The 27,698-nt window shown below is 36.5% G+C and overlaps 2 protein-coding genes across 5 annotated transcripts in view; one reads left to right on the top strand and one right to left on the bottom strand.

Annotated features, from left to right (window-relative positions):
• The window catches only part of LOC110859876 (aryl hydrocarbon receptor protein 1), a 38,313-nt gene that overhangs the window by 7,171 nt on the left and 3,444 nt on the right, over nucleotides 1–27,698 (bottom strand). For all 4 annotated transcript variants that reach the window (XM_035859842.1, XM_035859841.1, XM_035859843.1 and 1 more), the window contains exons 2-9: nucleotides 23,590–23,665; nucleotides 23,453–23,516; nucleotides 23,325–23,375; nucleotides 4,715–4,818; nucleotides 754–797; nucleotides 640–685; nucleotides 479–567; nucleotides 264–387 (exon numbers count right to left, since the gene is read on the bottom strand). In XM_035859842.1, the coding sequence (XP_035715735.1) occupies nucleotides 264–387; nucleotides 479–567; nucleotides 640–685; nucleotides 754–797; nucleotides 4,715–4,818; nucleotides 23,325–23,375; nucleotides 23,453–23,516; nucleotides 23,590–23,665 (598 nt within the window). The remainder of the gene's footprint in view (nucleotides 1–263; nucleotides 388–478; nucleotides 568–639; nucleotides 686–753; nucleotides 798–4,714; nucleotides 4,819–23,324; nucleotides 23,376–23,452; nucleotides 23,517–23,589; nucleotides 23,666–27,698) is intronic.
• LOC118438929 lies at nucleotides 16,156–17,423 on the top strand. The gene is made up of 5 exons (XM_035859847.1): nucleotides 16,156–16,313; nucleotides 16,622–16,673; nucleotides 16,747–16,839; nucleotides 16,912–17,150; nucleotides 17,233–17,423. The coding sequence occupies exons 1-4, from the start codon at nucleotides 16,293–16,295 to the stop codon at nucleotides 17,061–17,063; spliced, it is 318 nt and encodes a 105-aa protein (XP_035715740.1). The 5' UTR covers nucleotides 16,156–16,292; the 3' UTR covers nucleotides 17,064–17,150; nucleotides 17,233–17,423.

The following is a 27,698-nucleotide window of genomic DNA, read 5'->3' as shown; positions in this document are numbered from 1 at the left end:
GTCAGTATGTATGTACCTCTGCAGTTGTAAATGCAAATGAGCCACATTATCGGACTTTCTATCTGTTAATAATATTCCGTTTCTCTGTCCAACTCGGAAAATTTGGCAGCCAGAGTTCCAGCTCGGGACTGAAATTCCCTTTGTCCACATTAAATATGAGTCTTTAATCTCGATCAAAACTTTATGGGAGGAAAATGGACTGACTTTCTTGTGCGGAAATGGGTGAAAGTATGGAGAGTATGGAGAGTAAAAAAAAAACTCACCAAGAATCCTGAAGTGTTATCCAGCAAACATCTGAATCGGACGGTGAAAGATCTCTCGAGGAAGTGACAGTGGTCCGAAGTGTGGATAATTTCTTGTAAAGGAATGCCCGAAAGTTCTTGAGGACTGGAAGAATGAAAAATTAGACTGTCAATCATGTCAACAAAATGGTGCAAACTTTGGCTGGAAACTAAGTATTGAACCGTGAATAGCATACCAAAATGCATTCCACATTAATTGTCGCTGCAGTTCTTCCCTATCTTCGGAATGGACTAGCTCGTATACACTTTGGTGAACGATATCCGACTAGGAAAAAATTAAGAATTATTTAAACAATCACAAATTTAGGTATGTATGCACTTCTGCAAAAAAACGTACTTGATGAAATCCCAGATAACTTTCAATACTATGCGTCGCAAAAAACCTGGAATTAATAATTTTACGTTATCATTGTCTGATTGATATGTATGCATCATTCAATATTCAACTTACACTTCCCCATCACACGTCAAGATTAAAAGGAATCCGTTGAGGGCCTGGAATTTACAATTTACCCATAAAAAGTTACTTAAAAAAGTCAATACTCGAATTTGTCACGCTGCGCTAACACAAGAGAACACTGGTTGAAATAAATATGTAAATGTCAATTGGATAACAAAGCGAGAACATAATTTTCTCAAAAACACATCTCCCTTTCAATCCTCACCCCCATAAAATGGAATGATATTGATATTTACATCTTGACAATGAATGAGCAGCAGCTCAAATCCACGCTGCGTCGGGGTCAAGAGTTAAGACCAATGTTTTGTCTTATTCTCATCATCATCTAACTCATCACCACGACGAGACAAAAAATAATACAAACTATGAGACGACGCAGCAATATTATTATTATTACAATCATCCAATAGGAGAATTGACCACCGCGTTATATTCACTAATTTCCATCCAGTCCAGCCAGACCTGTATCCTAGAAAATGCGATGATGAACTTATAAAATAAACTGCCCGATCATAACTCCTCAGCAGGTGAAATGTTGTGATAAAGCTGAGCAGACGTTTAAATTCAGAAAATACTCATAATTTTGTCAGCACTGGGTATCAACGTCGAGGAGAGAATCTTCACCTTACGGAAAAAGAAGGCTTCCCCCCGCTGGGGCATTTTTGACTCGAGTACAAATTTTATAAACTGGACTTTACATACGTACGTACGCGTGGAGTGTGAATTGTGTGAGCGGGGTTGAAATATGTGTGCGCTTTATTTATTCAGTGACATGACACATGGGGAAATTTTTCCAGGAAAAAAAATCTGCATTTTGTTGAAATGAAATTGAGATTTTTTTATAATGAAAGGGAAATTTTTCAGGGAAAATGAGACAGAAAAAAAAATCCAGAGATAAATATTTTAATGATTTAACTCGGTCATGCCGAAGAATAATTCTGTAATGACCTCAGTGTTTTTGTATTCCTCAACCCATATAAATTCTGTAGTATAACTTTTATTCCGCCCACAAAGTAAAATACTTTACCTTCGTCGTCATCAATGCAATGCATTTCTTCTCCTTTCCTCACAAGTAATCATCATAAAGTAATAACAGGACATCAGCAATAAGGAAACTGTAAGTGCATGTACATTACTTTGTGGGATGTGTTTAACCAAGAGGATTTTTTGTACTAATTTCACCAACATTTCTTCACAAAGTTGAAAAAGAAGAACAAATTGCTCGAATATGTATATCCGTACTGGAATATTGAATTGTATGTAAAGTGTAAAAATCTTGGAAATTGTGGTGCATTTTCATTTCTTCTTTTTCGTGGTAATAATAAGCCAGCAATGTTTTTAAGGAGGCAGCAGCCGAGAAACTGAGATACGACGAGAGGGGAATATATGCACAAAAAAAGGCCCTCCGCATGACACCTGATTTATCGAGCGAAATTTATAACTGCCAAGCAAACCATTATTCATCTCGCGGCTGCTGCCGTTGCTGATCTTGATACTCATAATACTACTCGCCCTTATAAATAACCCCCAAAAAATAAGTATATGGATGGAAGAAAGAACCAACTTTTAAAGCAGAATGTGAGCTGAAACTAAAAGTAATGTGCGATGGCTATTAAGGTCAAGTTCTTCTTCTCGTTTCCATTATTTGGTGGGTATATATGAGCCCGAGAGTTAGTGTGCAAGGTCCACTAATCAACGTCACGTAATAACGGAAAATCATAAATACTGATTTTATTTTATTGGATAGATTTGGAATTGGAATTTCTGAAAATGTTGGACAGGCAGATAAGATTTTTATTATTATGATTGTCGCACTTTCCCCCAGAGAAAATTGTTTTATATGATGTAGCTCTAGAAGAATTTAGTTATATATTGCATTTTCACTTTACTTTGCCAAGAGTGGTGGTGGTGGTTAAGTAATCTCGAATAAAACCATCCAACTAATTCACTTGGACCAATCTAATTCCTGGTCAAGTCAAGCAGTCACGCGATATTCCGCTACTTTTCTAACCAACTTCTACTACTCGCTTTTTTTCTCCTCTGTGCAATCCAATCCACCAACGTGATGAAAGAAATTGGAGAAGAAAGTTGGAGTGAAAATAAAAAGATGAGAAAAGTTTTTTATTTTATTCTTCGTACATTTCATTTCATTAGTGATTTTCGCATCCGTCATCACATTTCTGTTGGCGAAATTTGTACAGGTTGACCTTTCGAAAGAATAAATGATGAAATCTTGGGGTGGGAAATGTAAAAGAATTATGTGAACTCTTACTTTCATCTCAACTAAATATTTATGTGATAAGGGTTCCCCATGATCCACTTATCAGATTATTCGTAACTTGTCCCTCTCTAATAAACAACAATTGTGTAAACTACTCTCGATCTCGTTGACAAGATGTGAGGCAGCACATATTGTGATCTCCCAACAAATGAGGGAACCAACCTGGGACAATAATTCTCTAATTTTGTATACACACTTATTTACCCAGGGAATTGGAGCCGACCTGTTTATTTTATTTTATTCTGCTACCTCCTAATAAGTTGATCCTCTTAATCGCGCATGGACATGCGAGCTACTGCTCCCCGGTGGAGCACAAGGACCTCAAAGTTTAATTGAAAAATTACATTCGCCTAATTTAATTGCGGGGACAAAAGTCTAGTATCCATCCACCACTCCAATCTACTCTCTAAGTACTCCTGGTGGTCTGGTCTCCGCCTGGGCTTGTTCTCTGATGCGGTGATGATGACAATGTTGCTGGTGGAAAATTACTTACAATGCGATGGTGTGAAGTGTAACCCTCCGATTTGGCTTAAATTTTAAAATTAGGTGGTCCAAGCCAATACAACTAACGTTTCTTCAGGCAGTTTGTGCGATGGTGAGAGTTACTCAAAATATTTGAGGTCAAAGTTCAAAAAACGGCCGACTTTTTTCAGGCGGAGTGAGAAAACTCCACTTCCAGTCTCTTCCCCTCGCTTTGATTTGCAGGTGTCTCGCTCACGCATACGCCTTCATGCACAAGCACAGGCTTTGATGCAAAATAATAAAAAATAAAAATTATTAACTACAGCTTAAAAAGCAATTAATACGCATTCTACATAATTTAATTCATAATTAAATAAGTGCGATTTTTACTTATTTCTAGTACAAATTTACATAAAGTTAATTTATAAATTCGCCAACGGCAAATAAACATGGAAAAACGTAACTTGCTTTCCATTTCGAACGCGTTGGTTATTCCAATTAATTTGTATTTTAAGTGCTCCTGTGTTTGTTCCAATGATTCGATATTGTTCGTACTCGAGCGGATTATGGGGTGATGACGAAAAGCCCGAGTTTAAAAATGTAAACGACGTTTGTTTTAGAGAAAAAAATATTAGTTGCGACCTGAATTGTGGCAATCCCACATTCATCAAATTCAGCTGGTGCAGTTTATCGTATTGTTTTGTGGACTTTTATGAAAATAATCATATGGTCACATGTACAATGAATAATTAATATTTTTCTACAAAAAAAATTAAATTTAAAATTGTTGAAATGAATTATTTTTCGGAGTGAAAATCAAAGCGAAGGGAAGAGACTGGAAGTGGAGTTTTCTCACTCCGCCTGAAAAAGTCGCCCGTTTTTTGAACTTTGACCTCAAATATTTTGAGTAACTCTCACCATCGCACAAACTGCCTGAAGAAACGTTAGTTGTATTGGCTTGGACCACCTAATTTTAAAATTTAAGCCAAATCGGAGGGTTACACTTCACACCATCGCATTGTTAGTTTTTGATGTCAGGCATGGTATGTTTTTGGCACGAAAAACAAAATAATTCAAATAAATAATAACATCTTTTGTAACGAAAATAATTTGTTTTTGTCTCAACTTTACCCTGAGAGAGAATTTAGTTGAGTTTCTTTCTCTCGTCTCTCTCGAAGGTAATTAAATAGGTAGGTAAGAAGTACACACCTGAAGGAAGTATTCACCGTCGAGAGGTGTATGATCGTACGCGATTAATTCTCCTCTCCTCCCGTTGTAGTCCGTCCCATCATCCTTCTCACGGGCCGTGGACACTGCAGAACAAAGAAAGAAAGTGTAATTAGAAAACTTTTACTCTTTACTTTGATCGAGGAAGGCACGAATCGTGTAAAAAAATAAACAGAAATTTTTCCTCTCTTGTACTTTCTTTCATCAAGTTCAACCCTTTCTCTTTTAGATTGGCAAACACTGCATTGAGTCCAATTCAGTGTAAATATTAGTGATTGCTGCACGTAATCCATATAGATACCTACATATTAAGCAGGTACCTTTTGATCATACCAGAAAAACAATGCATCCCTTATTTAAACACACTCCGGTGCATACATATTGCGCCCAACGAAAGTTTTATTATTTCTTTCTCCTCCATCCACACCCTGAAATCGATGAGCAATAAATTTTATCTGGAAGGATCTCCTACACATCCAGACGCACAATACCGTATCGCACGTGTGCTCACCAAAGCAAGCAAACCCCACCACCCACCGACGACTCCTCTAATGGGGAGAACATTAACCAGTAATTAACGGATACAGGGAACAATGTAAGGTAGCTTATACTACACGGTTGATAACTGACAAGGAGTCGTAGTGGAAGAAAAATGGGGCGAGGTGTATGTATCATTGCAGTGCAGCGTGGGGTGTGCTGACGGCGAAATAAAATGAAATGCAACGCTCATGGGGCACTTACTCGTCCCGCTGTGGTGGCACCACGACAAGATAAACTTATTCTTTTAAAGTGTGCAATACGTACAAATCCGGTTCTAATTTTAAAGAATTTATGTAATTTTTTACCCTAAAATTCAAGACAATGCAAACATATTTTGAAGCATTTCTTGAACATGCTGGAGAGAAAAGAAGTTGATATTGGTTGAGCAATAAAAATGTATCATTCATCTCCCCCACGAAACGATTTGACATGTGCCACTGCCACCACTGCTGGGGTGGATTTCTCAATAATAATGTCGAAACTAAAGGTATATGTGAATGTACGTGATGTGAGAGGGAAGGGTTGGTATGGAAGGCGTAAGTCTGAAAATAATGAATTTATCTTCTAAAGTGACTCCAACAAGGTAATTACATTCGCTAATGCCCGCAAGAATATAAAAGGATCCAAAGTAAATGAAATGATCTGGATCAATTAGAGTTTTACTTCACTGGATGCGGAATAAATATGTACACGTTTCACGGTTTAACTGCGTTCTGCATGTACAACGGATAGTAATGAATCTTGGCCGGTGTGTGTGCAATGTGATGCTGGATAAATGTGGAAAAATACGTATAACCTTCCATTCATTAACTTAACATTGTGTTGTTTTTCCAACCTGGCAAGTAACGGAGGAGCCGGTATAATTTTTAATTATCTATAAGTCCAGCATTACCAGGGAAGAGAGAGAGAATTTATTTATGGGTGAATAGTTAGATGTCATCCGGTTAATGTGATTGTACTCGGCGTTCGAGGTAATAAATCTTCACCGTCCAAATCTCCTAAAAGTTCGAAAAGCGTATGAACGTATGCTACCACGAGTAATAAGTAATGCAACCTTCATTTCATTACGAATTTCTTCCTTAGCCCATTTTTGTGGCTTAATTAACTCCAATTCCATACAGGCAATTTTTATGGATTGGGTTTTACGATTGCATTTTTAAATTCTAAAATTCAATTAAGAAACTGTAACTGAATAAATAGATAAATGGGCATTTCTCTCGTTGGTGACAAAGTATGTACGCGAGCTAATAAGGCGTTTCGTTTGAGAGTTAAGTATACACACGTCTCACTTTTTTCTCCTTAAAATGGAACCCCCTATGGTCAATGACAATGACGATTCAAACAAATATTTACGACCGTGTCACGCAACCGAGACCGTCAGTTCAATATTCTTGATTAATGAAGAAATAATCTGGTCCGAGCTGTTGGTTGGTGTTGCTATATTTACGTATTTCCTATTCCCCCATAATAGCAAGAATATTGCGGTATTTTGCAACATGTCACGCATTTCGACTATAAATTGAAGATGCAATTGTTGAGTTAGGTTTATAGATTATGAATGAACATGAAATTCCTTAAGATAGGAGAGTGGCATGACATAACACGCGGCGTAACAGGTCACTGACAAAATTGACTGTTAACTTATTTGAGTTACAAATGCAATGCACTCTATCCGCGTGCATAGGTTCTCTAACAACACGAACACGCAAAGTAAATCATCTCACGTGACAAATACTTGCAGAATTGGTGGTCGCGTACTTACGCTCAAAATACAAAATCGGGCCCAAGAAGGAGTCAATAATATGTTATTCCTCCAGCATAGAAAAAGAAAGCAACAGGCTTTAGCATGCCACGTAATGCTTACCATTTTAAGCGAGACGCTAATAATAATTTCCGTTCGTATCGTGCAAGTCACTTATGAAGAGAGAAAAACAAATGAAGCAGCGAATTTGATTTCATGTCGGGGTTTGGGTATCGTCTAATACTAATGGATGAAAGGTGGAATTTATTCGCAGGCGGAATTGGGATTTTTTTTTGTGCAGCGAAAAAATTAATTAATTGCAGCATCAAAGGCACAGTTTTTGTTTGAATTACAATAATTAATAATTAATTAGGAAGAGTTGATTTGCCAAAATTTTAGCAGGATTTTACAGTATAGGAATTTTGGCATTTTTTTTAAACGAACGGTTAAACCTTCTTGTTTATGAGCTACGTTCCCTCCCACCACCCACATCCCAATTCATAGAGAAAATGTTTAAGTGAAATCAATCAATCACGAGTTGGACACAGGTAGAGATTTTTTTGTAAAGGTTTAAACTGTGAGAAACATAATGTTTTTCACACTTTGAAAACAACATCCTTTTGTATCTGTTGTTTGTTGGTATTGATGATGATAATTTCCAATTTTCTCTCCCAGCATCTTAAATTGCTCATTGTTAAAACTTGTTAAACATTAAGCAGACCTGTGGTCGGTCGAAGACCTTTATTTGATTAATGATAAGAACAGAAACATAAAATCTGTGGTTTAAATAACAAATCTCAGACTGCAGACGTTTATATACTCTTCCGCGATTAGAGAAAATTAATGATACAGAATAATAAGACATCTAATAATACATATTTGCCAACTACCCAGCAAGACCTAGCCAATTATCACATCATCACAAAATTACTATTTGAACAAAAGGCAGCGCGTATATTAATGCATTGCGAATTCGCGAGTAATTAAAATTTTAATGATGGCGAGTATAATTATCATATCGCCCTAAAAATATCGTACCCTTCGTACGCCTCGTTTTTTTAGTAACTCACTCAAATAATGGTAAGTATGTGATGGGAAGATGATCATTAAACCGAGTTAACGATTTGTATTTAAGTTTTAATTAAGCCCGTTCCCATTCATTTCTCTAATGAACTTATCCACCTCCACACATTTTCGAGGGTGGGAGAGGACATACATATGCAACTAAATGCTTTACGTACAGGAAAATAAGGTGCAGGAATTATTTTATGGATCTCGAGTTGCTCAATCTGAGTTGCGCTTTAAAAGATCACACAAAAAGCAAGATTGGATAGAATCCAGCCTTCCAGAGACTCAGCGAGAGCCAATAACGAAGAATCAAGGCACATTAAACTTTGGTGGTGGTGGTAAAAGTGCAAGCAAAAGCAGTCCTGTAGTAATGGACACATCTTCATCTTTTCGAGCAAAGTAATTCTTTCACATAAATAAACAGAGCCTCGTAAAGCAGAGATCTTCCCTGGGTTAAAATGTCAAGATGGTAATAGATGTGCCCATTGAAGTCATCGTAAATAAGTGAATAAGGATAAATACACCTTGATCCTGCCCCATGTCTCGCAGTTACAGACGAATCCTTGTAATCATGTATGTACCACAAGTTTCAAATAATTTGAATTTAATAAAGATGCAAACACACCAAGTTTCCGAGAGCCAATGACACTCGTTCATTCATACATTCTTCTTGTAAATGTTTTAATAAGTAAGTATAAGATTTGAGCAAGATTTCAGTATCTCATTTTCCCCCAATTATTAAATCTGTACCAGATAAAGTTTTATTTTTTTTTACCAATTATTTCACTGCTCCACATTGTACATACATACGTTATTTTTTTCTTAATAAGCACTTTCCGCATAAATTATTTCCTCGACTTTTGCCATTCGAAGAAGCAGAAGAAGCCAAACTCCTGTGATTGTATGTAATGATAAACGATACATGAATATGCACCAGTTTCTTCTTCTTGGATTTGTGGAGAATGGTAAAAAACGGTGGAGAATGAAATATAATTACACGTTTACAAATAGTAATTATTCCTCTTTAGTTACGTTACGAGAGAAGTTGTTGTTGTTATAACCAAACCGACGACTTCTGCTATACAGTCTCCATTGAAAACTGGATCCCCTCTTATTATTAAACATTGAGGATTATGCATATGTACATGTATTTATGCTATTTATTAAAGGTGGAAAAGAGGGAGATAGCTTTCCTTAGGTAGAGTTATTACATTATTTAATAACAATAAGAATATTGAAATGGTAAGTAATCATTGTTGTCTGAATAATGGGACGGACAATTGATCAACAGCAGCAAACTTATCCTTCTCAAGTTCTGCACCGTGAATCAAAACCATTTTAATAATGATTGTATGAGGTGCGAAGTGCTTAACTTTAACAAAACTAACGATGGAGAAGAATTATGGTGAGAGAGCTGTACGTACGTAAATAAAAGTGCTACGTACGTACTGTACGCACCACTTAAATAAGTACTTGGCTATGGAGTATCTGTGTAGTACCATTATTTAGATAACCTTGATGAGTAATTATTTTCTGCAGTGGTATGAAATTTTAGAGGTGTAATTACCATCTGTGGGATTTTAATTTTATCCTCTACACTTGTCTGATAGCAATTTTGATGTCGGCTCTCATCAGGTTTTCATAAAAGTGGTGAATTATTGCTTGTTATGGAATAGTTAAGGAAATACTTCCTATTTTTCTGGTGATATGAATTGTATGCCTTGTTTTTTAGTAATTTAATAACACTAAAGTTTAAATTATGTAACAATTATAAAATGTATTCAATGTATGGATGTAAGTAAATGTATTCAATTATAAAATGTATTTAATGGAAGATGTTATGCAAATCTTGAATTTTGATTACGCACCTTGTTGATCCTTTGATGATGTTTTATTAATAAACAAACACCTTTCAACGTGTGTTTTTTATGTACCAAAAATATTTCCAAAGTTTAAAATCCGTCTACAATTTCATCCCTGGACACATTTCATGTCCATCGTACCAATTTTTAATTGGGGTTGACAACTGCGTCCAGCCAGGCTTTGACAAGGGTGAAAGAAAAACGAGACGACGCAGGTAAAAGACTGACATGACGAAAATGTGGCTCATGTTTACAGATATGAAACACTGATGAAGCCCATTTGGAATAAGAGAAGCTTCTGAAGGTTTAAATCCAATCCAACCTCGTGTGTAGTATAGTTATGTGTGTTGTTCAATAATTCAGCTTTTTATGAACAAATAATCTAATCACATTCGAGCGTGGAAATTGGAACACTGAATAATAAAGGGTCCCCTTATCTCGAAGACGATGATGATGACAACCTTGTTGACAGAACATGACATTCAATACACGGCTGTAAAATTCGGATATTTTATTATTTATTAAGAAAGCATTCCCAAAGTTTTTTTCCCCAAGTTCTTAAAGGGAAACGGAATTCAAAACAACTCTTTTAATCAGTTATCAAAACTTTTGGAATTTTTGTGGATTAAGCAATTGTTCAAATAAGTCAAAATCGTGTCTGTGCTACTAGTTTGTGACGAAATCTGGACAGATCTTTTGACAGGTTGAAGTCTCCTCCAGCGCCTTCTCTGACCTGCCAAAACTTAGGCCCAGATTTTTTTAAAAGCTGAATGAAACCATTTCATTAAACAATTTGTTTCAAGGGCGAGACACTGCTGGACATCAGTCGAGACATCAAATTATCAAATATCTAAGAGCTTCTAGGTTTATATGCTTGTTACAAGGTATGTATGTACATACATATGTGCCGGTTAAGTGCCGCCGACACTGCCGACGGTTGTAAAGTTATTGTTGATAAATAAAACTAATTACAGCCTTACGTGGAATTCTGTGGAATCGTTATGCAGGCAGAGTTTTGCGGAAAATTTTTATCGTTTTCCAATGCAACGATGCAAACCGGATGCTGCGGAATTGTGTGCTTGTTATACTGCATCGCATCGCAATAATGAGGAGAAGGTTGAATACGTCAAAAAACCGGATCGTTAGACACACCACTTTGTTGGACAAGAAGCCTCATATGAAATGCAGCTAGCTTCGTCATTCGCCAATTAAACCATTAACGACTTATTAAATTTTAATTTTCAAAAGTGCCAATTTACGTAGACAGGAGGGAATACTTGTTTTTGCAGAGTTTAAATATCTGAATATCTTGTACAGCAAAATCATAGGTTTTCTTTCTGGATAGTTTTTGCGAAATACTTGCAGCCTTGGATTTTATCCTTATTTTGGTATAGCATACATACATAAGTTGTTATCTGCACCTCTCGTCAGATAATAATGACGATGAGGAAGTTACTAAAGGCAGCAAAGTGCAGTAAGTAAGGCTGACTGGTCGAAAGGGAGACAGAAGGAAATAAAATGGCAAAGATAGCGTTTTTTTGAACAAGTGACTTTTACGACTCGTTTAAAACTCCCATTACGACGACTCGGAGAAATAATACAACAGGGAAAAGAATCATCATCCCCTTTTTAAACACATTTTAAACACCAAACAACTCAATAAAGTACTCCCAGATTCGGACCAACAAATATGTGCATACGTACAAATTTCTGTGTAGTAGCTTGAAAAAGTTTAGGAAATTGGTAGGTGTGAGGATTTCGAAGCAAATAACTAACTGCAGAGTTTAATGAGTCTATTATTTTTGTCAGCTATTTCTAATTCTTCTTTTCCGTAGCTCATTTTATATCATGCATGGTGTTATACCCATTCCAAGATTTTATGGCTCAAGTCTCTGCAAATTTGAGGAATAAGTGTGGAACCATGTAGCAGTTTTGCGATGCTAAAATTTACTGCCTTTTGACAACCTCAAGTAATCGTAGGAGCAAATAAATCATGTGGTAGTGCTTAGATGAGAATAAAATAGAAACATAAGCTACGTACATACATACGAATGGTAGTAGTTTTACTAAGTAACAGAAAATCAATTTTATTTCTCCCAAAACTCTCACCCGAACCTGACCAAGACGGCGAGACCGAGGTGGATTTGGACCTTGCTTACTTACCAGTTTTGGCTCTGGCAGCAAGGATAATTACAGTGTTAGGAGAGAGAGAGAGAAATCAAAATCAAAAGGTGCCACGTTTTAGACGATGGTAATCTCGCAGAATTGAGTGGGGAGGTCAGGCCTGGGTCAGTCAGTCAATTTGTTGGTGGTATATGGAAAAAGAGTACGTATACACGATTCAAAATTGACTCCTCTGATCCATCATAATGATATCTGCAGTCAGTCATTCGCTCAATTTTTTGTGTCCCGATTTCCTCTACCCTTTCCTTCCCAGAATATTGCTTCTGCTGCCTGACTCTGATATTCCATTTGGTCAGAGTAAAATCGTTTAATCTCGGACTGTACAATCAAACTTTATGGGTTTACGGATTTTCGCACTTTACTTTGGATCTATGTACGTGATAGTTTGATGCGAAGATAGGTATGCTTTATACATATACCGACCAGATTGAAACCCCAACATATAAATGCCTACCTGTCCACCATTCGTATAATGATATGAGTCCGATTGACAAGAAAATAACCCTTTGGAGCTACGAGCTCTTGTTTTTGCACTCACCTCCCTCAAGTTGACGGACTCGTTTGTTTCGAGCTATACGAAGAATAAATATGTGCATGTACATATGTACCTACGGCGGTGTGGTCAGGTCAGGTTCAGTCGGTGGTTCCACTTACGAAATTGTGAGGGAAAGTGAGCATAAGCAGCAAAACTTACCAAAGAGTTAAACCACCACCACCGTCGTTGAGCTGATTACATTTCTCTGCCAGTCTAATGAGAAAAGAACATAAAGGCAACAACGGGGGTAAGTATTGATCAGACTTGAATGAAGCAAAGTATCAAATTATTATGCCAGCGAGTATACAAGCGAAAACTATCCAAGGCATGAATTTAGAGAACATTAAGCGTTTTCATATCGAAATTATGTCTAAATCACCCAACTTGCTGAGCTTGATTTAACACAAGCTCTCTGCTCGTCGTCGTCCTCGTCGTCGACAAGCTCACTTGGTGAGTAATAATGTTTGCAAGATTAATGTGCTTTAAATTGTTTGGTTAGAGAGACGGCGAACTAGGAATTTTCTACCCCGCAAGTAAACCAACTTCATGGCGAAATTAAACGGCATTAAGAAATATGGCACGCATTTGCATACAAACTACTCTGCTGGAAAACAATTAAAGGGTTGGTTAACCAGCACAGGAGAAAAAAAATCTTTGTGGAAAAGAATTTAAAGTAAAAATCGATAAATTCCAAATAATAAAAAGTACAAAAAAAAATTGAATTCGTCACACACTTAACGAAGATGATAATAAATTGAATCTCAAACCTTAATGTGTGAACGATTTACACACATATTTTTTTCTTAAAGTCTGACATCTACTTTGATTTCCAATTGGTTTTGCCCCAGCAGAATTAAGGCGGACCTAATATAATGATTTCCACTAATTTTTTAAAGGATGATGGCGTAAAGCGAGGATAATAATTTGCTCAGGGCGAGGCAGGCACCCTGGAAAATGAGTGTATGCATTTATACGTAACACAAAGTGCAGCAATGTTGTCGATCGCTGCTAAGGCGCCATACGACCGCTTTAATTCCACCAGACAAGAATCTATCTCTGCAGCACACGTATCATTAAGTAGAATTAAATGGAGATTCGGACCAGACCAGTAACAACAAAGCAAGCAATTGCATACATACGAATTCTCTCTCCAACAACAACGATCTCAATACCAGAAGGGTTCGCTGGTTATGTATGTGATCTTGATCTTGAATTCCAACTACAACAAAGTATTTGTATGTATGTACGTTCGACCCACAAAAATATCTTGATGGAACGACTAACCAATCCCCGATTTCAAATCTGACCTTAAGGTCTTCCTTGAGCTGATTACAGTTATTATTAAAATGGTTTAACGATAGTCGTCCGTCCACCAATTATTTATTATTCCACTCCAAGATTGTTATACGAAAAGGCGAGGATCGGATGATGATGATAAAAAAAGTTATTATTATTGAACCCATTTTTAGAGGGTTGAATAAAGTGTCCTTCCTTGACCCAAAGTAGGAGACTTTGTAGTAATACAGGTACACAGGTTGCCGCAGTCTTAAGCAGAAGATTTCCATCATCTTCCTTCACTTCTTCCTTATTCTCATTGGTCCATGATGATGCCCATAAATCAAGGCTAATAACTGTGTGCAAGAAAATTAATGTTGGCGTAATTTGCTTAACCACTCGACCGTTGGATTGGATTGGTCAGATGGAGACTATTACATAAATATTATAGAAGGTGTTTTTTCACGGTGTTTATGCAATCGGCTATTATAGCTTGGAAGAAAACATGGCTGAACAGAACTGCAAATTTTAAAAGTGTGATTGAGACAGTTATGCAAATCCAATTAAGATTTTTAGACTTGTTTTCTGCCCCAAATCCTAGCAATTTCTCCATATTTGCTTACATCAGATTCGAATCCGCAACTAATGTAATGTCCCCCCTTGATAAATTTATGCCCAACTCTTTCCTCTCTTTTTACCTTTCCTTTGGGTAAGTATATTCTGAAAATCTGGTTTTTCGGTGCTGTATCGTTTCTGGCTAGAATTATACATACAACGCCACGTACATAAGTATATATACAACTAACCACTACAAGTTCAAGTAAGCGAATATAATGCCGTTCGTTCAGAGAAGCAAAGTAACTAGCTTAAGTGAAATAAGGTTTTGGTGGGGACGACGACGACGACGACGAGCAGAAGCAATCTCATAACGAAAAGTAAGCAAACCCAACGGAGCGAGAGCTTTATTTCACCAAAGTAAAGTTCTTTATCCGTCCGTCGTAGATATTGAACGAGTATTATAAAGCTACTGTTGCAGATAACACAGCATTTTCTTAATGCGTTTTAGTCACGACATGTCCATTCTACTACTCCAAGCAGTTTTCTGCTGCTGCTGCTTTCGAAAGTACGAGCTACATGTGTACCCCGACTACTATTTTACAAGCCCGTGCCTTTCTTGGTAATGAGCTCTTACCATATTGAAATGATATACCGGGCTGGTTCGTTGTTGTGGGTGAATGGAGGATGATTTTTAAAAACCTTTATCCTTTTTTAGTGCAAGGAAACGAGTTGCTGCTGCATTCCAAAATCATCTGGGATGATGTTTTTTATGGGAAACTTTTACTTTCACGATATTGCTTTCTCTCCCCTTTATACTCGTATTAAGTAAGCGGAAGTGAAATCCATTTGGGTTGATGTACACTTGCTTTCATTCATTTTATGTGTGGGTTGGTTTGGAATTTTTAAGTATGACAAAAAAATCGGGGGGCAAAATAGTGTAACGGATGGTCAAGGATGATAATTTCGGATGATGTAAGCTCAGCTAAAGACTCCTCTCTGTATGCACATACATATGGAGGCAGGGATTTTTAATAGTTAGTTAGCCGTACACACGCATTTGTGGAGTTTATGTAGTTGGGTGGGCAAAAGTAAAACTTGAACTCATTGCGTTACACACACACACACACACACGTTGCGTTCATAATAATAACGCTTCGCCTTACATTACGTTCACCTTCGCGTGACATGACACTCTTTCGTGTGCTGTTGTGGAAAAAGGCGAAAGTATAAGTGAGTGAGTGATGCAGTTATTGATGCAAAATGCAGTGCAATCACAATCATTGTAAAAAGTTAAGAATGAGAATTGACGGGTAGGTTACGTATGTGTATGCACGTAAAATGCGAAACTGTATGTTAGGTTAGTATATTAAGGAAGGATCTTCTAGGGTTTCAGTTGTATTTTGTCGGAGGAACAATTCAAAGGATGTTAGACAAGCCATGCGCATTTGAATTATATACGTTTGTACACTTATTGTTAGATACAGATATAGGAGGATGTCTTTGACCAGCGTTTCTAAAAATAGTCTGCAACCATTTTTATTTACACTATGAGGCATGAAAATTATATATGCATAAAAAAGGGTTGACTGCATAGAATTTAACACTATATAATTGTATGCACACTGGTATTTCAGGTCATTTTAGAGTGTTTGTATTAGTTCCAAAAATATTTAAACTAAAAATAAAACGAGACCCTTCGTTGACCTGAACAGAAAGTTCAACATTCAGTTAGTTACTCCACTCACGTTTGTGCATATTGTTTCGTATTAAAAATACATTGCATCCTTGAGCTTAAAGATGTGCATACAATTCAAATTGGTAAGTCGATTAAAATTATTAAATATAAAATACCATTCTGTCAGTCGTGTCTATTTCTCATTCATTAAAATCGAACTGGTAACTTATATACACTATCTGTTAAGAAATATGTTGACTAAACAAGATGGGGAGACGGAAATACCAATATTTATGCAAATTCTATCCGATAATAAAACCCACCTATTCGGATGCGAGCTTGCCTTTTCTCATTTATGAATTTACGAACTTGTAGTAAAAGTTTTGTGATTTTAAGCTAGAAGTTATTGCTCTTAATTGTAAGATAAAGTAAAATAAATAATTGCTGTTAGGCATTGCCTGAGTCTAGATCGAACAGATTCTTCATCATGCAGAATATTGAAGGTATTTTATATGTGTAAATGTTCATACTTTCTTACAGAAACAAAATTATTAACATTATTTAACATATTTATAGGAAATATTGAAGAAAAACTTGAAATTCATGAAAATGCATATGATAAACTCAATGAAACCATAATAGCATTCAAACGTTGTGGATTTGACAAAGGTAAAAAGAAAAGGTTAAAAATTATGCATTTGAAGTTTTACGCATTTTAAAATTTCTATAATTCAAATTTAGTGATGAAAGAGACCTACGACGGTCTCCTGAACGTATGGTCAAAACATAGAGCCTCTCTGGCCTTCATCAAGGAGAAAATTCGAGAGACAGATCTTCATCGAATATTCAAGTCAGACCAAGTTAATCGTGAGGATGAGGATGTTGTAAAATAGATTGAGGACGATGAGAAAGTCATGAAACAGCTTGCTCTCGACTTTCATGCACTTAGCGTTAACAATAACTAACAAAGATTACATTCCGTGAGTATAATTTTTGTATATTTACATATATAGTCCAAATAAAATAATTATATCACCTCTCCTTATATTCTTGTCTTAATAGAAAATCGATCAAGATAAACATAATATAAAACATCGTGACTCTTGAAGTCTCTCGAAATTTAAGTTTGTTTGCTAATTAATATTTTCTGTCCAGCCAATCTCACAATTGTGAATTGTTCAAGATATTTTTGTGAAAAAATGCTATAAAACAAATAACTAATCATTACTATTAAAGGAATAAAATCACTTAATTCTCCATAGATTCCTTTTCCGTTTGTTCTTAAGAGAAAGCACTTTAATTGCGCCTACACCAAGATACTGTAACATGTAGGTTTGGTTTATTCGTGGAGCAAGTGAAAGAAAACTTTCTCCTTCTTGCGCATAAGTGACTTTCATCCATCCATCGACATTTCCCTTATTCGTATGCATGCTTTAGGCGATATTGCATGAAACAGATGTATTCGTATTTTCTGGGTGGGCAATTGGACAACTGAAAATATGTTACGCAAGACATGTTTATTGAAATTTGCCATTCTATTACACTTACTCAAATATGTGTATTTTAATTGAAGATTACATAGGTGAACATTTTCTGGACAAGATACAACGTTGTTTCAACCTTTTAAATTCAATTTTATGTCAATAAAACTGAATTATTGTTTTGTGTATGGAAAAAAGTATGTTGGAAATGTCAAAGGTTTTTAATTTTCCATTACACAATTGCGTTACAGATTTTGTTTACTGCTTCAAAATTAAAATTAGCACATACAATAACCAAGTTTTGAATGCACCAAATTATTTAAAAAAAGATCAGTACAAAATTTCCCATAATTCTATCCTCCATACCGAAGAATTGGACTCTTCTTTTCCGTTCATTGTCCGAAGGAAGAAAGTACTTTCAACTTTTCTGCCAAGAAAGTCTCCACGGTTTCACCGCCCCAAACGAAACCTGGAAGCCGATTACATACGCACAAGGCAGGTTGGGTTCACTGAAGTGAAAGAAAACTTTCCCCTTCTTGCGCATAAACGACTTTCATCCATCCACTGACATTTCCTTCTCCGTCGTGTACACTCTTCCTTCTTCCTCTCGAGGTTCGGTTATAGGAGGACGAATGTACTTTCACCCTCGCGCCTCGTTAAATTTTGGATATGGTTTCCCTTCTTCTTGTGAAAGGGAGAAAATGCCGATGGATAGATGAAGAGAAAGTAATAGGACTGCGAGACTATAATAATGCACCGTTGTATGCACACGTATGCTGCTGCTGCTGTCTGACCCATTATCGCATTGTGTGATTCCATCAGAATGGTTGGTGGGGGCTATTCTTTACGGGAGAAGCTGAACAATTTATATCCCAGCAGCCCTGCCCTGAATAGAATTAATAGACTTGGATACCGCTTTTGTAGTTGGAATGGTAGCTGTATGTATCTGCTGTAGGCGGTGGTTAGTAACAAATAATGATGAATGACTATAGTTGAGGAATTTGTATTGGAAGGAAAAGGAGAGGATTTTTAAAAAGCAAGCATTCAAAGTTTTTTGTATTGAAAAGAAATTCAACTATTCGATACATATCTAGGTGTTTTCAATTCCAGGACTAATTTGGGAGACGCCCATATATATTATGCTAAATTTAAAATGGAATAGTTTCCCTTAAATGTCAACTGGAAATCAATTCGTGTTATTATTAACTCACTCAGAATAAAACGGGGTGGTTGGGTTCATGTATTTCTGGATAGAAAAATTCCAAATCAGCTTTTATACTTGGTTACTTGTGACATTTTCTGACTGGAAAAACGTAGAAAAACTACGACGAGATGACAACGACGACCGGAAGTGCTTAGTCCTTCTCCAAAGTCTGAGCACCACACCAACCAACCACTGGCAACTATATAATAATCATTATCATGAATCGTCAAGTCAATCCTCATAACGGACATGGTGTGGTGTGGTGTGGATGGAGAGTAAATTGTAAATATCGTTGTACATAAACGCTCTGCCTCCGTCATTATGAACGTGCAGCTTCCGCTATAATAATGTAATGTTAGTTGTCTGTCTAGCTAAAAGTAGACCTCGAAAAATAAATGCCTCGACGCAACGCTGTTCACCACCACTTATACACTTTGTCATGATTCTGGATTCTGCGAGTAACAATGAAAGCAAAACAAAGGTTTAGCCCTGACCGACAAGCGACGGACGGAAGAACAACCGTCGTTCCAGTTGACAACCCAGGGACAATATTGACTCAAATCTTACTTCCCAATGAAACCGATTTCGGTTTACTCAGCTAAACTGACCTGCTGTCGGGAGATTAAATAACGACCAATCATTTCCTAATCCATACCTAATGTTTCCACTATTAAATCATTTTATATGTATGTATTTCAGAGCAATCGCAATTGTCTCCTGATTAAATGGCAAATGCTTTCATACTCAAAATGTATCTACCTAAAAAAAAGAAGTGTAGGGAAAATCCAATTTGCCAGATTTTTCATGGGAGTTTGTCCATATGTATGACGCATGCATTTAATAGTCGACGAGTATGTAAGTACTTTACATTCTTCCCCAGCCAAGAAGCGCATTAACTATGTACATGTAAATCACATAATGTTGCGTTATTAGAGGAACACATTCTGACATACCTGGCACGAGGTGATGACTCTTTACTACACAAAATGCATCTTACCAACAATATTATTATTATTATTGACATTACCCCTCATACATATTGCACCACCACGTCTAAATGCGTCAAAAGCACAAAAATACTCGAAAAACTCACTCACTCACTAACATCACATCCCTCCAAATATCACCATTATTACTACAACGATGTAAGCAAACCTCCTTATGGATGCGGTAAGGTGAGGTCGACGTCAGAGAAATATGGCATTTTTTGTACAAAAATAATTTTCTCCGGACCAAGTTTTATGGCCCAATTTTTTCCCTCAGAACAGAAAAGTTCACCTAATGGATGGATGGATGGACGGAACGGTGAGATAGCTTGTGTAGCGTATGTAGTCTGCTGAGGGCAGAAGGTAAAATAAATACGAATATGTAGCTATGAATCCCATATTATCTCGCATTATCCATGACCCACCGTGCCCATTACACTAAGTGAGGAAGAGCAAAGATGAGCTATATATCCACACCACGATCTATCTATTCTTTTGCCATTGGGTAACAAAGTGCACCACCACCGACCGGGACACAAAGCAAGAAAATACAATGGGATGGAAAGAAGAAGAGGAGCACAGCTAATCCCATTATGCACCGAAACGATGATGCGAAGTGGAGTTGATGATGAAATTATGTTATCAGACGATTAAACGTCAGAACTAATTACTTGATGAAATTTTTCCAAAGTATGTAGCCGGATGGGTAGAGAGAGAGAGATAGATGGGCCTTCCCTCAGTAAGGAAAGGTCTTACTCTACGCTGCGGTTTCTAGATCATCATCAACGTCAACGACAACTTAATGAAGTCCGAGAGGTTGGTTTGGTAGTGGGGTTCATGATGTAATGTTCTTTCATCAATTAGCCGAGTGGTTGGTGGGTGGGTGGGTTGGGTGGGAGTAAAAGAAGAGTAAAATTGTACAGAAACATTCAGTTATCTATCATCTGCATTGTGGAAAATTACTTGTTCTTAGAAGGTATTTTTGTTTAATTCAGTCCAAAACAGCGATGAATGTCCCCACCAATTTTTGTCTGTCGAAATGAAATGTCCAACCCAAAAGCAGTTCAACTCTCACCGGTGATATTACCAGAATTAGTGATTAGCTAACTGTACCAGCAGGAGTAGCATCTACATTGAAATAACTCGCCCACCTTATAACAGACTAACCAATTTCGATAAATGTGGTTGGTCGCTCGAACGAATGTTGCTTGTTGTTCCCATAATAATAGACGGGCTGGAAATACGCTGTGCCATTATTCAATTCAGAGGAATTCTCCTCGTTTGTTTCCCTTTAATGTAATCAACAAACAAGAACAGCGAATTTTCCGTGGGCTGGTCAATATATCACTTTTACTGGGTTTGGACATTGCACCACTACTACCGCCGTTGCCGCTACCCGACCGAAGTGGTTTTTGGCTGGCTCTACACATTTCGACAAGTCACAATTCACTTCATCTTCATTATTCGGTGTATTTTCCATTTGTTTGTTTTATTTGTAGCTAGTCTGTCCATTATTGTGCAGTGCGGTAGATAGTGATGGTGGGTGATAGGACTGGAGGGAGTGTAATAATATTAGGGTAGAGAAGAGGGAACATTTACTCAACATTTTGCCATTAATTCTTCATGTTCGATTAGTTATTCATGAAGGTAATTCGTTATTCGGTGCAGGGACAGCACACCACACACCGATCGCGGGTATCATACCACCATGGATCAGCAGACCTTTGGAAACACACCGAGTAAAAGTGGTGGTGGACGGAATGAAATGAAAGTGAAATCGAACGTTTGAGATACCTTTCTCTCGAGAAAGTTTGGAATTTAGTTTGATAACTTGTGAGAGGAATTTTGGTGCAGAGGGGGGTCACTCACACGTTGAAACAAGAGTTAGCTAAATATCTGTAACTACTTATTGATGAAGGGTGAATTTCCCCGAAAATCCGGATGTTATGAATTTTCATATACTTTTGATGATAAACTCGTCATCATCATGAGAAAATGGGATTTTGGTCTGGTTTTGTGTCCGAGGTGGAAATAAGTAATGGGAGAAATGAAGACGTGACACGTTGACAGGATGATGAATCATGGGAACGGAGCACATTACACTCGCTTTACCTGAATTAGCATTTATGTACTTTTGCTTCGCCTGTTCAACTAACATGGTGTTTTTTTCAGGTGTAGATTTTATTTTACACCCCGACACAAAAATCCTTTCAAAAATAATAAATCTCCTTCCATTCTAATCCATACCAATAAATTGAATGAGTATAAAGTCAGAGTCACTTTCACCTGTATCGTTCTCCTCCAACAAACAAACAACTTCTCCTGTCAAGTCAAAACCTGGCTTTATTGTGTCAATCCTGTGGGGCGTATGCAGAGGTGGATGACTAAATTAAATCAAAATTTTGGGCATTTTATGTTTATTAAATCCGGTCTGGAGAGGAGAAAGTTGCTGCTGTTACGAGGTGAGGTCCCTTAATATTGATCTCGCTATTTCCAATCTAAGCAAGTAAACCGACCAAATTAATCTCGTGTCAAAAAATCAAAACCAACAAGTATTTGATTTTCTTTTAGTGGTGTGGGGCTGCTATTGTGTGTGCTACCGTGGTTCCCTTTGTGTCGACTGGTCGGTATAAAGTGTGCCTAATGAGTAAATTTGAGAGAGCCCTGGCAGGCGGTCCTTAAGAACGGTGAACCCATACCGACGCAAGTTTATAAATATTTGTCTTGTCAAACCTTTCACAAAATTGTTTGTATTGTAAAAGTCTGCCTTGTTCGAGAGTCACCAGGAGTTCGAGGGTGGGTGGATGGATTTCGTTATCGACACCAAGTAAGAAATAAATAGGGCAAGGTTTCCCCCTTAATACTAATAAAATCAGATCATTAGCATGAAAGAGAATTCTTGGAAAAAATAATTGCGTCAAATTTGTCAGATCTGACACCTTTAATTAGAAATTAGAAATTAGAATAGAAATCTTCAATTAACACTTTTAGTTTAATTTTGAGAGAGAGGAGGATGAAAGATGGTGCAATCACAGGTGTCAGAATACCCCTTAAGGCCCTTTTATTCCATCCCCTTCTTCTTCTTCCCATCAGGCTGAATGATATACCGACAAGAGAGAGATGAGGTAAGGCCACAGCAGAGATAATCAATTAAAATGTCGACTAGTAAACATCTGTTTTCGAGTCAATTACCAAAAAGGGAGAAACAGAAACAAACCGGTCGTCGGAAGTAATTTGTCCTTGTACAGAAGGCTATGCCCTCACAGCCACAATTTATATACACAGAAATTGTTCAGAGCTCTCATTAAGCTTGTCTCTGATGAATTTAAGTCTCTCTTTCTGCATCCACAATATAATAATTTTCACATGATCATCATCATCACTGCCATTGTCGTACATAATAATCATCATCATGCATAATAATAAATCAATATTAGTTGGTCGATATTGTGCCAAATAATCAATTACGTAAAGATCGCTTACCTTGAAAGTATGATTTCGTCCGGAGGTAGGAAACCGCTAGTCGGAGGATGCCTAGAATGTGAGAAAATGTAAATTAGGTACAAAAAATAGTCTAAAAATAAGAAGTCACAAGTATTTAAAATACATACTCAGACGGTCCAATTTGCTCAAAATGTTTTGTTCGAATGGCAAAAGAGATGCCAAATTGTCAAGCTAAAATTTAAAAAAATTATTATATTACTAATTATTATATTTACTAATTATTGAATAAATCTATGTATGTCACCTCGGCATTTAACCGTTCGCGATGTCGCTTGGATGGGTTGCTCTTTGTCATTCCATCCTTGGGCGGTGGCTTGATACTGAAAATGTAAAGCCAAAGGTCACTATTTTATTCGCAATGTTGAACACACTCATTAGCATCCTCACTCTATTCAGGTAAGGCAAAGAGCATGGGAGACAAAAAGTAAAAAAAAAATGGAGTATCAATAGTAAAAATCGATAAATGCATTTCAATCTTAATTTATACATAAATGCTGTGCACGTCCAAGTTCCCCTTCCTGTCTGCGGTGTGGTGGATGGATGGAAGCCAAGAACAGTGCTCACAAAATAAATGAAAGGGTTGTGATTGATGCTTAAGCGTAATCAAGCCTGATTTTCGCCCACGTAAATGATCACCATCATAAAAAAGGTTCTTTCTACTAGACTTGTACATAAATAAATAAGAGTCGGACAAAACTAATTCTGGACGAAGAACAATCAAAATCAAACAGAAAATCGGAATGAGATTTAATATTTCTGTGTCATGATGGCGTCCTTCGTTATTTGGGTTGAGATAAATGTTTCGAGTTATTAAAGAAAGTTGGTGGAAAGAAAGAAGGGAAGATTTCTGTATATTTATTTATGTACGTATCGCACAATGATAATAAGGGCAACAATATTTCGGCATATTTGACTAATTCTCAGGGAGTATACATACAGATAATTTGAGCAATTGAAATACGGAACAGCAGACACAGCAGTCTTTATGAAGGTTCATACAATATAATACACTTTAACGGTAATAATGAGACTGGAGAAGATCATTACAAACATTTTATGGAGACTGGAACAACCCTTTAAAGGACCGGTTTCCACACTTAAATGTCTCACTAGTGGCGATCCGTAGGGAAAATAAGTCACTCTTCTTCTTCTTCTGTTGAAAATATATAAGCAGGACTACCCCAACCTCACCAATTGTATCTGCTTGTTACTTTTATGTTGGTTAATGTTGTCGTAAAAATTATGCACTTTTAAACCATTCATTGACTCGCTTTGACGGAAGGTAGAGAGAAGAATGAAACTTGGTTTCGTAAAATTTTTGGACTTTTTTTGTAAATAGCAGACCCAAACCTACACAGTCTCAACCCTTCTGTGTAAGTATAATTATAATGTCAAACTCTACTGAAAAATGCTCTCCAATGGAATAATGACACGGGCAATCATCCAGTAGATCCAGAAGTTTAATGATAATTACATGCGATTACTAGGTTTCAGACTTATGTTTCTTGTGGAAACTTGAAATTTTGCTGAACAATTCGGTAAGCGATGGGAAACAGTAGTAAATAGTGATAGCCTTGTCCTAATCGTAATTATCTAAAATGAACGATTTTTTTTACAAAAATTTAGCTTGAGCAGTATCACATGAAAAACGTGGAACAGTACATTTTTGATACCCACCCTAAAAAACCTCTCATTAAGAAAATCAAGATTTTTTTTATTCCATTCTGATTTCTATTTATTAAAGATATTACGCACAACTCGCGCAATAATTTGTATATAATTTTCTCCCATTTAATTAAATCCAATAAATAATTCCTCTCTTGAATAGGTTGTCAGCTAGATGTTTTAAAATGCTTGTAACAGATAGCGTAATAAATGCTGCTAAGTACTCGAGAGGATAATGCCCCCTGAGGTTTAAGACGAAATTAAAACTTCATAATCTCATTTAAACAAATTTAGAATTTACTGTGAGCTCGTTGTTGCATATAAGTTATGACTTTGGCAGAGAACCCTTGGTTCGACTAATCCTTAAGCACACGGTTTGGTGGTGGTGACCCTTAAACTCATTCATCACACGACTTCTTCACTTCATCATCTCCCTTTTGAGCACCTCGGGATTATAAAAATAAGAGGTTTAAAATCCAGATTTTCTTTCCTACAGGTACAGATTTGAACTCTCTTTTGTCTCGGAATATGTATGTATATAGATCATTTCATTAGGTAAAAAAAATAACCCGTGAATAATACCATCTCCATTTTCTCCCATAAAATATCTCGTTGTTTCACGTTATACATAAAATATTATGAAACCTTGCACATCCCCGTCAGACTTATATAACCGCATTTAATACATAATGTAATATTACCCTTTCTTTCTGCTCGCAGTTTTTCTTTTCGTTTTTTTCTCACAAAATTATTAAAACAGTTTATAACTTTAACCGAGACAATTCTTCATCCTATTTTCAACTTACATCACCATTTCGCATACTTCTCTCACCTTGCCATGAAAAATTCGATGAGAAGTGAATCTAGGATTTAAATGAGATTAATAGCCATAGTGGGTTCCGTTTCGTATTGTATAACCTCTACTTTAGTAAAGTAAAAATAAATTTGCATTTCACGCCTGTGGTAACTTTATGGTTTATATAAGAGACGAGTTTTTTTTATGTAAGTGTTGTAGTAAAATGCGAAATTTTAGGTAACTTGTGTAATAATTTTTTTAATCAAAAATTGGGCTGGTATTGTTATACGGATTTGAGGAGGGCAACGAAATTCAGAGATTTTTCATGTTACTACAAGGGCTGAAAATCATATTATTCGAAAAAGATGAGCAGCCACGGCAGACAGTCCTCATAATTACTCCAGAAAACAGAGGCGCCTTGGGTTTCATGGATTTTAAAATGTTGTCCATCTTGTTCAAAGCTTAACTATACGCTTAAACTTACGATACGAAACTTGAAACTACGTCTGCTGCTGCTGCTTCTTCAGTCAACAGTAAAAATATTAATACGAACGAATCTCTGCTTGTTTTACCAGATTTCTGAGACTGAAGGACTTAAAAACCAACAAAAAGTAAGTAATTCTTCTCCACTTCATTACTGCCACCACGACCGCTATCTCGTAGATTGTTTTTCTCTAGTGATGAATTTAATTTTAAATTTACAACTTGATTTAAAATTTGGGATTAAGTTGGGTTGCAGAGGAATCTAGAATCTCAATCTTATCCGCGGTGACTCGTCCTATTTAATCTTAATCTTAATGATGTGATGCCACAACTATTAAGCATGCAGCTAGGAACGTAAGTTTGTGCATGGATGAACATCATTTAGTTATAAAGCTACTCATTCTTGTTATTACTGATCATAAACTTGCTCCATTTGCTTGATAGGAATTTTACTACTTTATTTTTATATGGGTTTGAATGAAGTGGGAACAAATGTTGGTTTTTCTGGTGTGGTTTGACTGGTAAAAGTGAGGAGCAACACGTCAAAAACATGGACATGTTGGTACAAATGTGTTCATGATAATGTACATAACAACAATTTGTTGAGGTGTCATCCTCACCTCGTTTCTTTTCTTTGGAAAGGAAAGCATTAATTCAAAAGCAGTTTAACGTAATAATTCATACATGAAAATGAGGTGATGATATCTACGATTGAAATCAGTTATGCAAAGTTTACACCTTTTGTATTTAATGGAGACGTGGAAATTGATTAATTTTGTATTTGTTGTTATTGATAAATGCATTCTCATTTTAAATAAGATTTGCAATTGCGATTGATTTTTTTGCTAATATTTGACGCCAAATTGTAGAATTTGGTAATTTAATAAATATAATAGAGTTTGTAGGTCTCGAATTGTAATAATTCTGTAAACATTTGATTATCGCAAATTCAATTTGCTATTTCATTATATTTACTTAATAAATTTCTAAAATATGAAAATTTCACAAAACACAATACGTCAACAATCAAGTCTTGAACATTTACGAAAACCAACAAACAATTCAAGTACATAAGTGAGACGTCTAAAAGGAGAATAAATATTATTATGTCACTCGCGAGAATAATTCCACCAAATTATTCATTCATTCCCTTTACGAGATGAGAATGTAATGTGTTTCAAGTTGGTCGTACCATGTAGCAGTGTCGTGGATGGAAAGTAATTTTAGTGCACGTTGTTTTAGTCAAGTTGTGAATTTTGAATTTTAAATAAAATTACCCAAAGAAGTGAGAACACACCCGTGTTTGTGTGTGAATAATACGAGTCCCACATTTACCGTGTACGTATTTCCCATGTATACACACACACATAGGAAAAGAGTGCTGCATTAGAATTGTAGATTTGACTTTC

This window comes from Folsomia candida, unplaced genomic scaffold, assembly GCF_002217175.1.
Source record: "Folsomia candida strain VU population unplaced genomic scaffold, ASM221717v1 Fcan01_Sc028, whole genome shotgun sequence".
Taxonomy (NCBI): domain Eukaryota; kingdom Metazoa; phylum Arthropoda; class Collembola; order Entomobryomorpha; family Isotomidae; genus Folsomia; species Folsomia candida.
The sequence above is the reverse complement of the archived record's forward strand: the minus strand, read 5'-3'. Positions and strand labels throughout refer to the sequence as shown.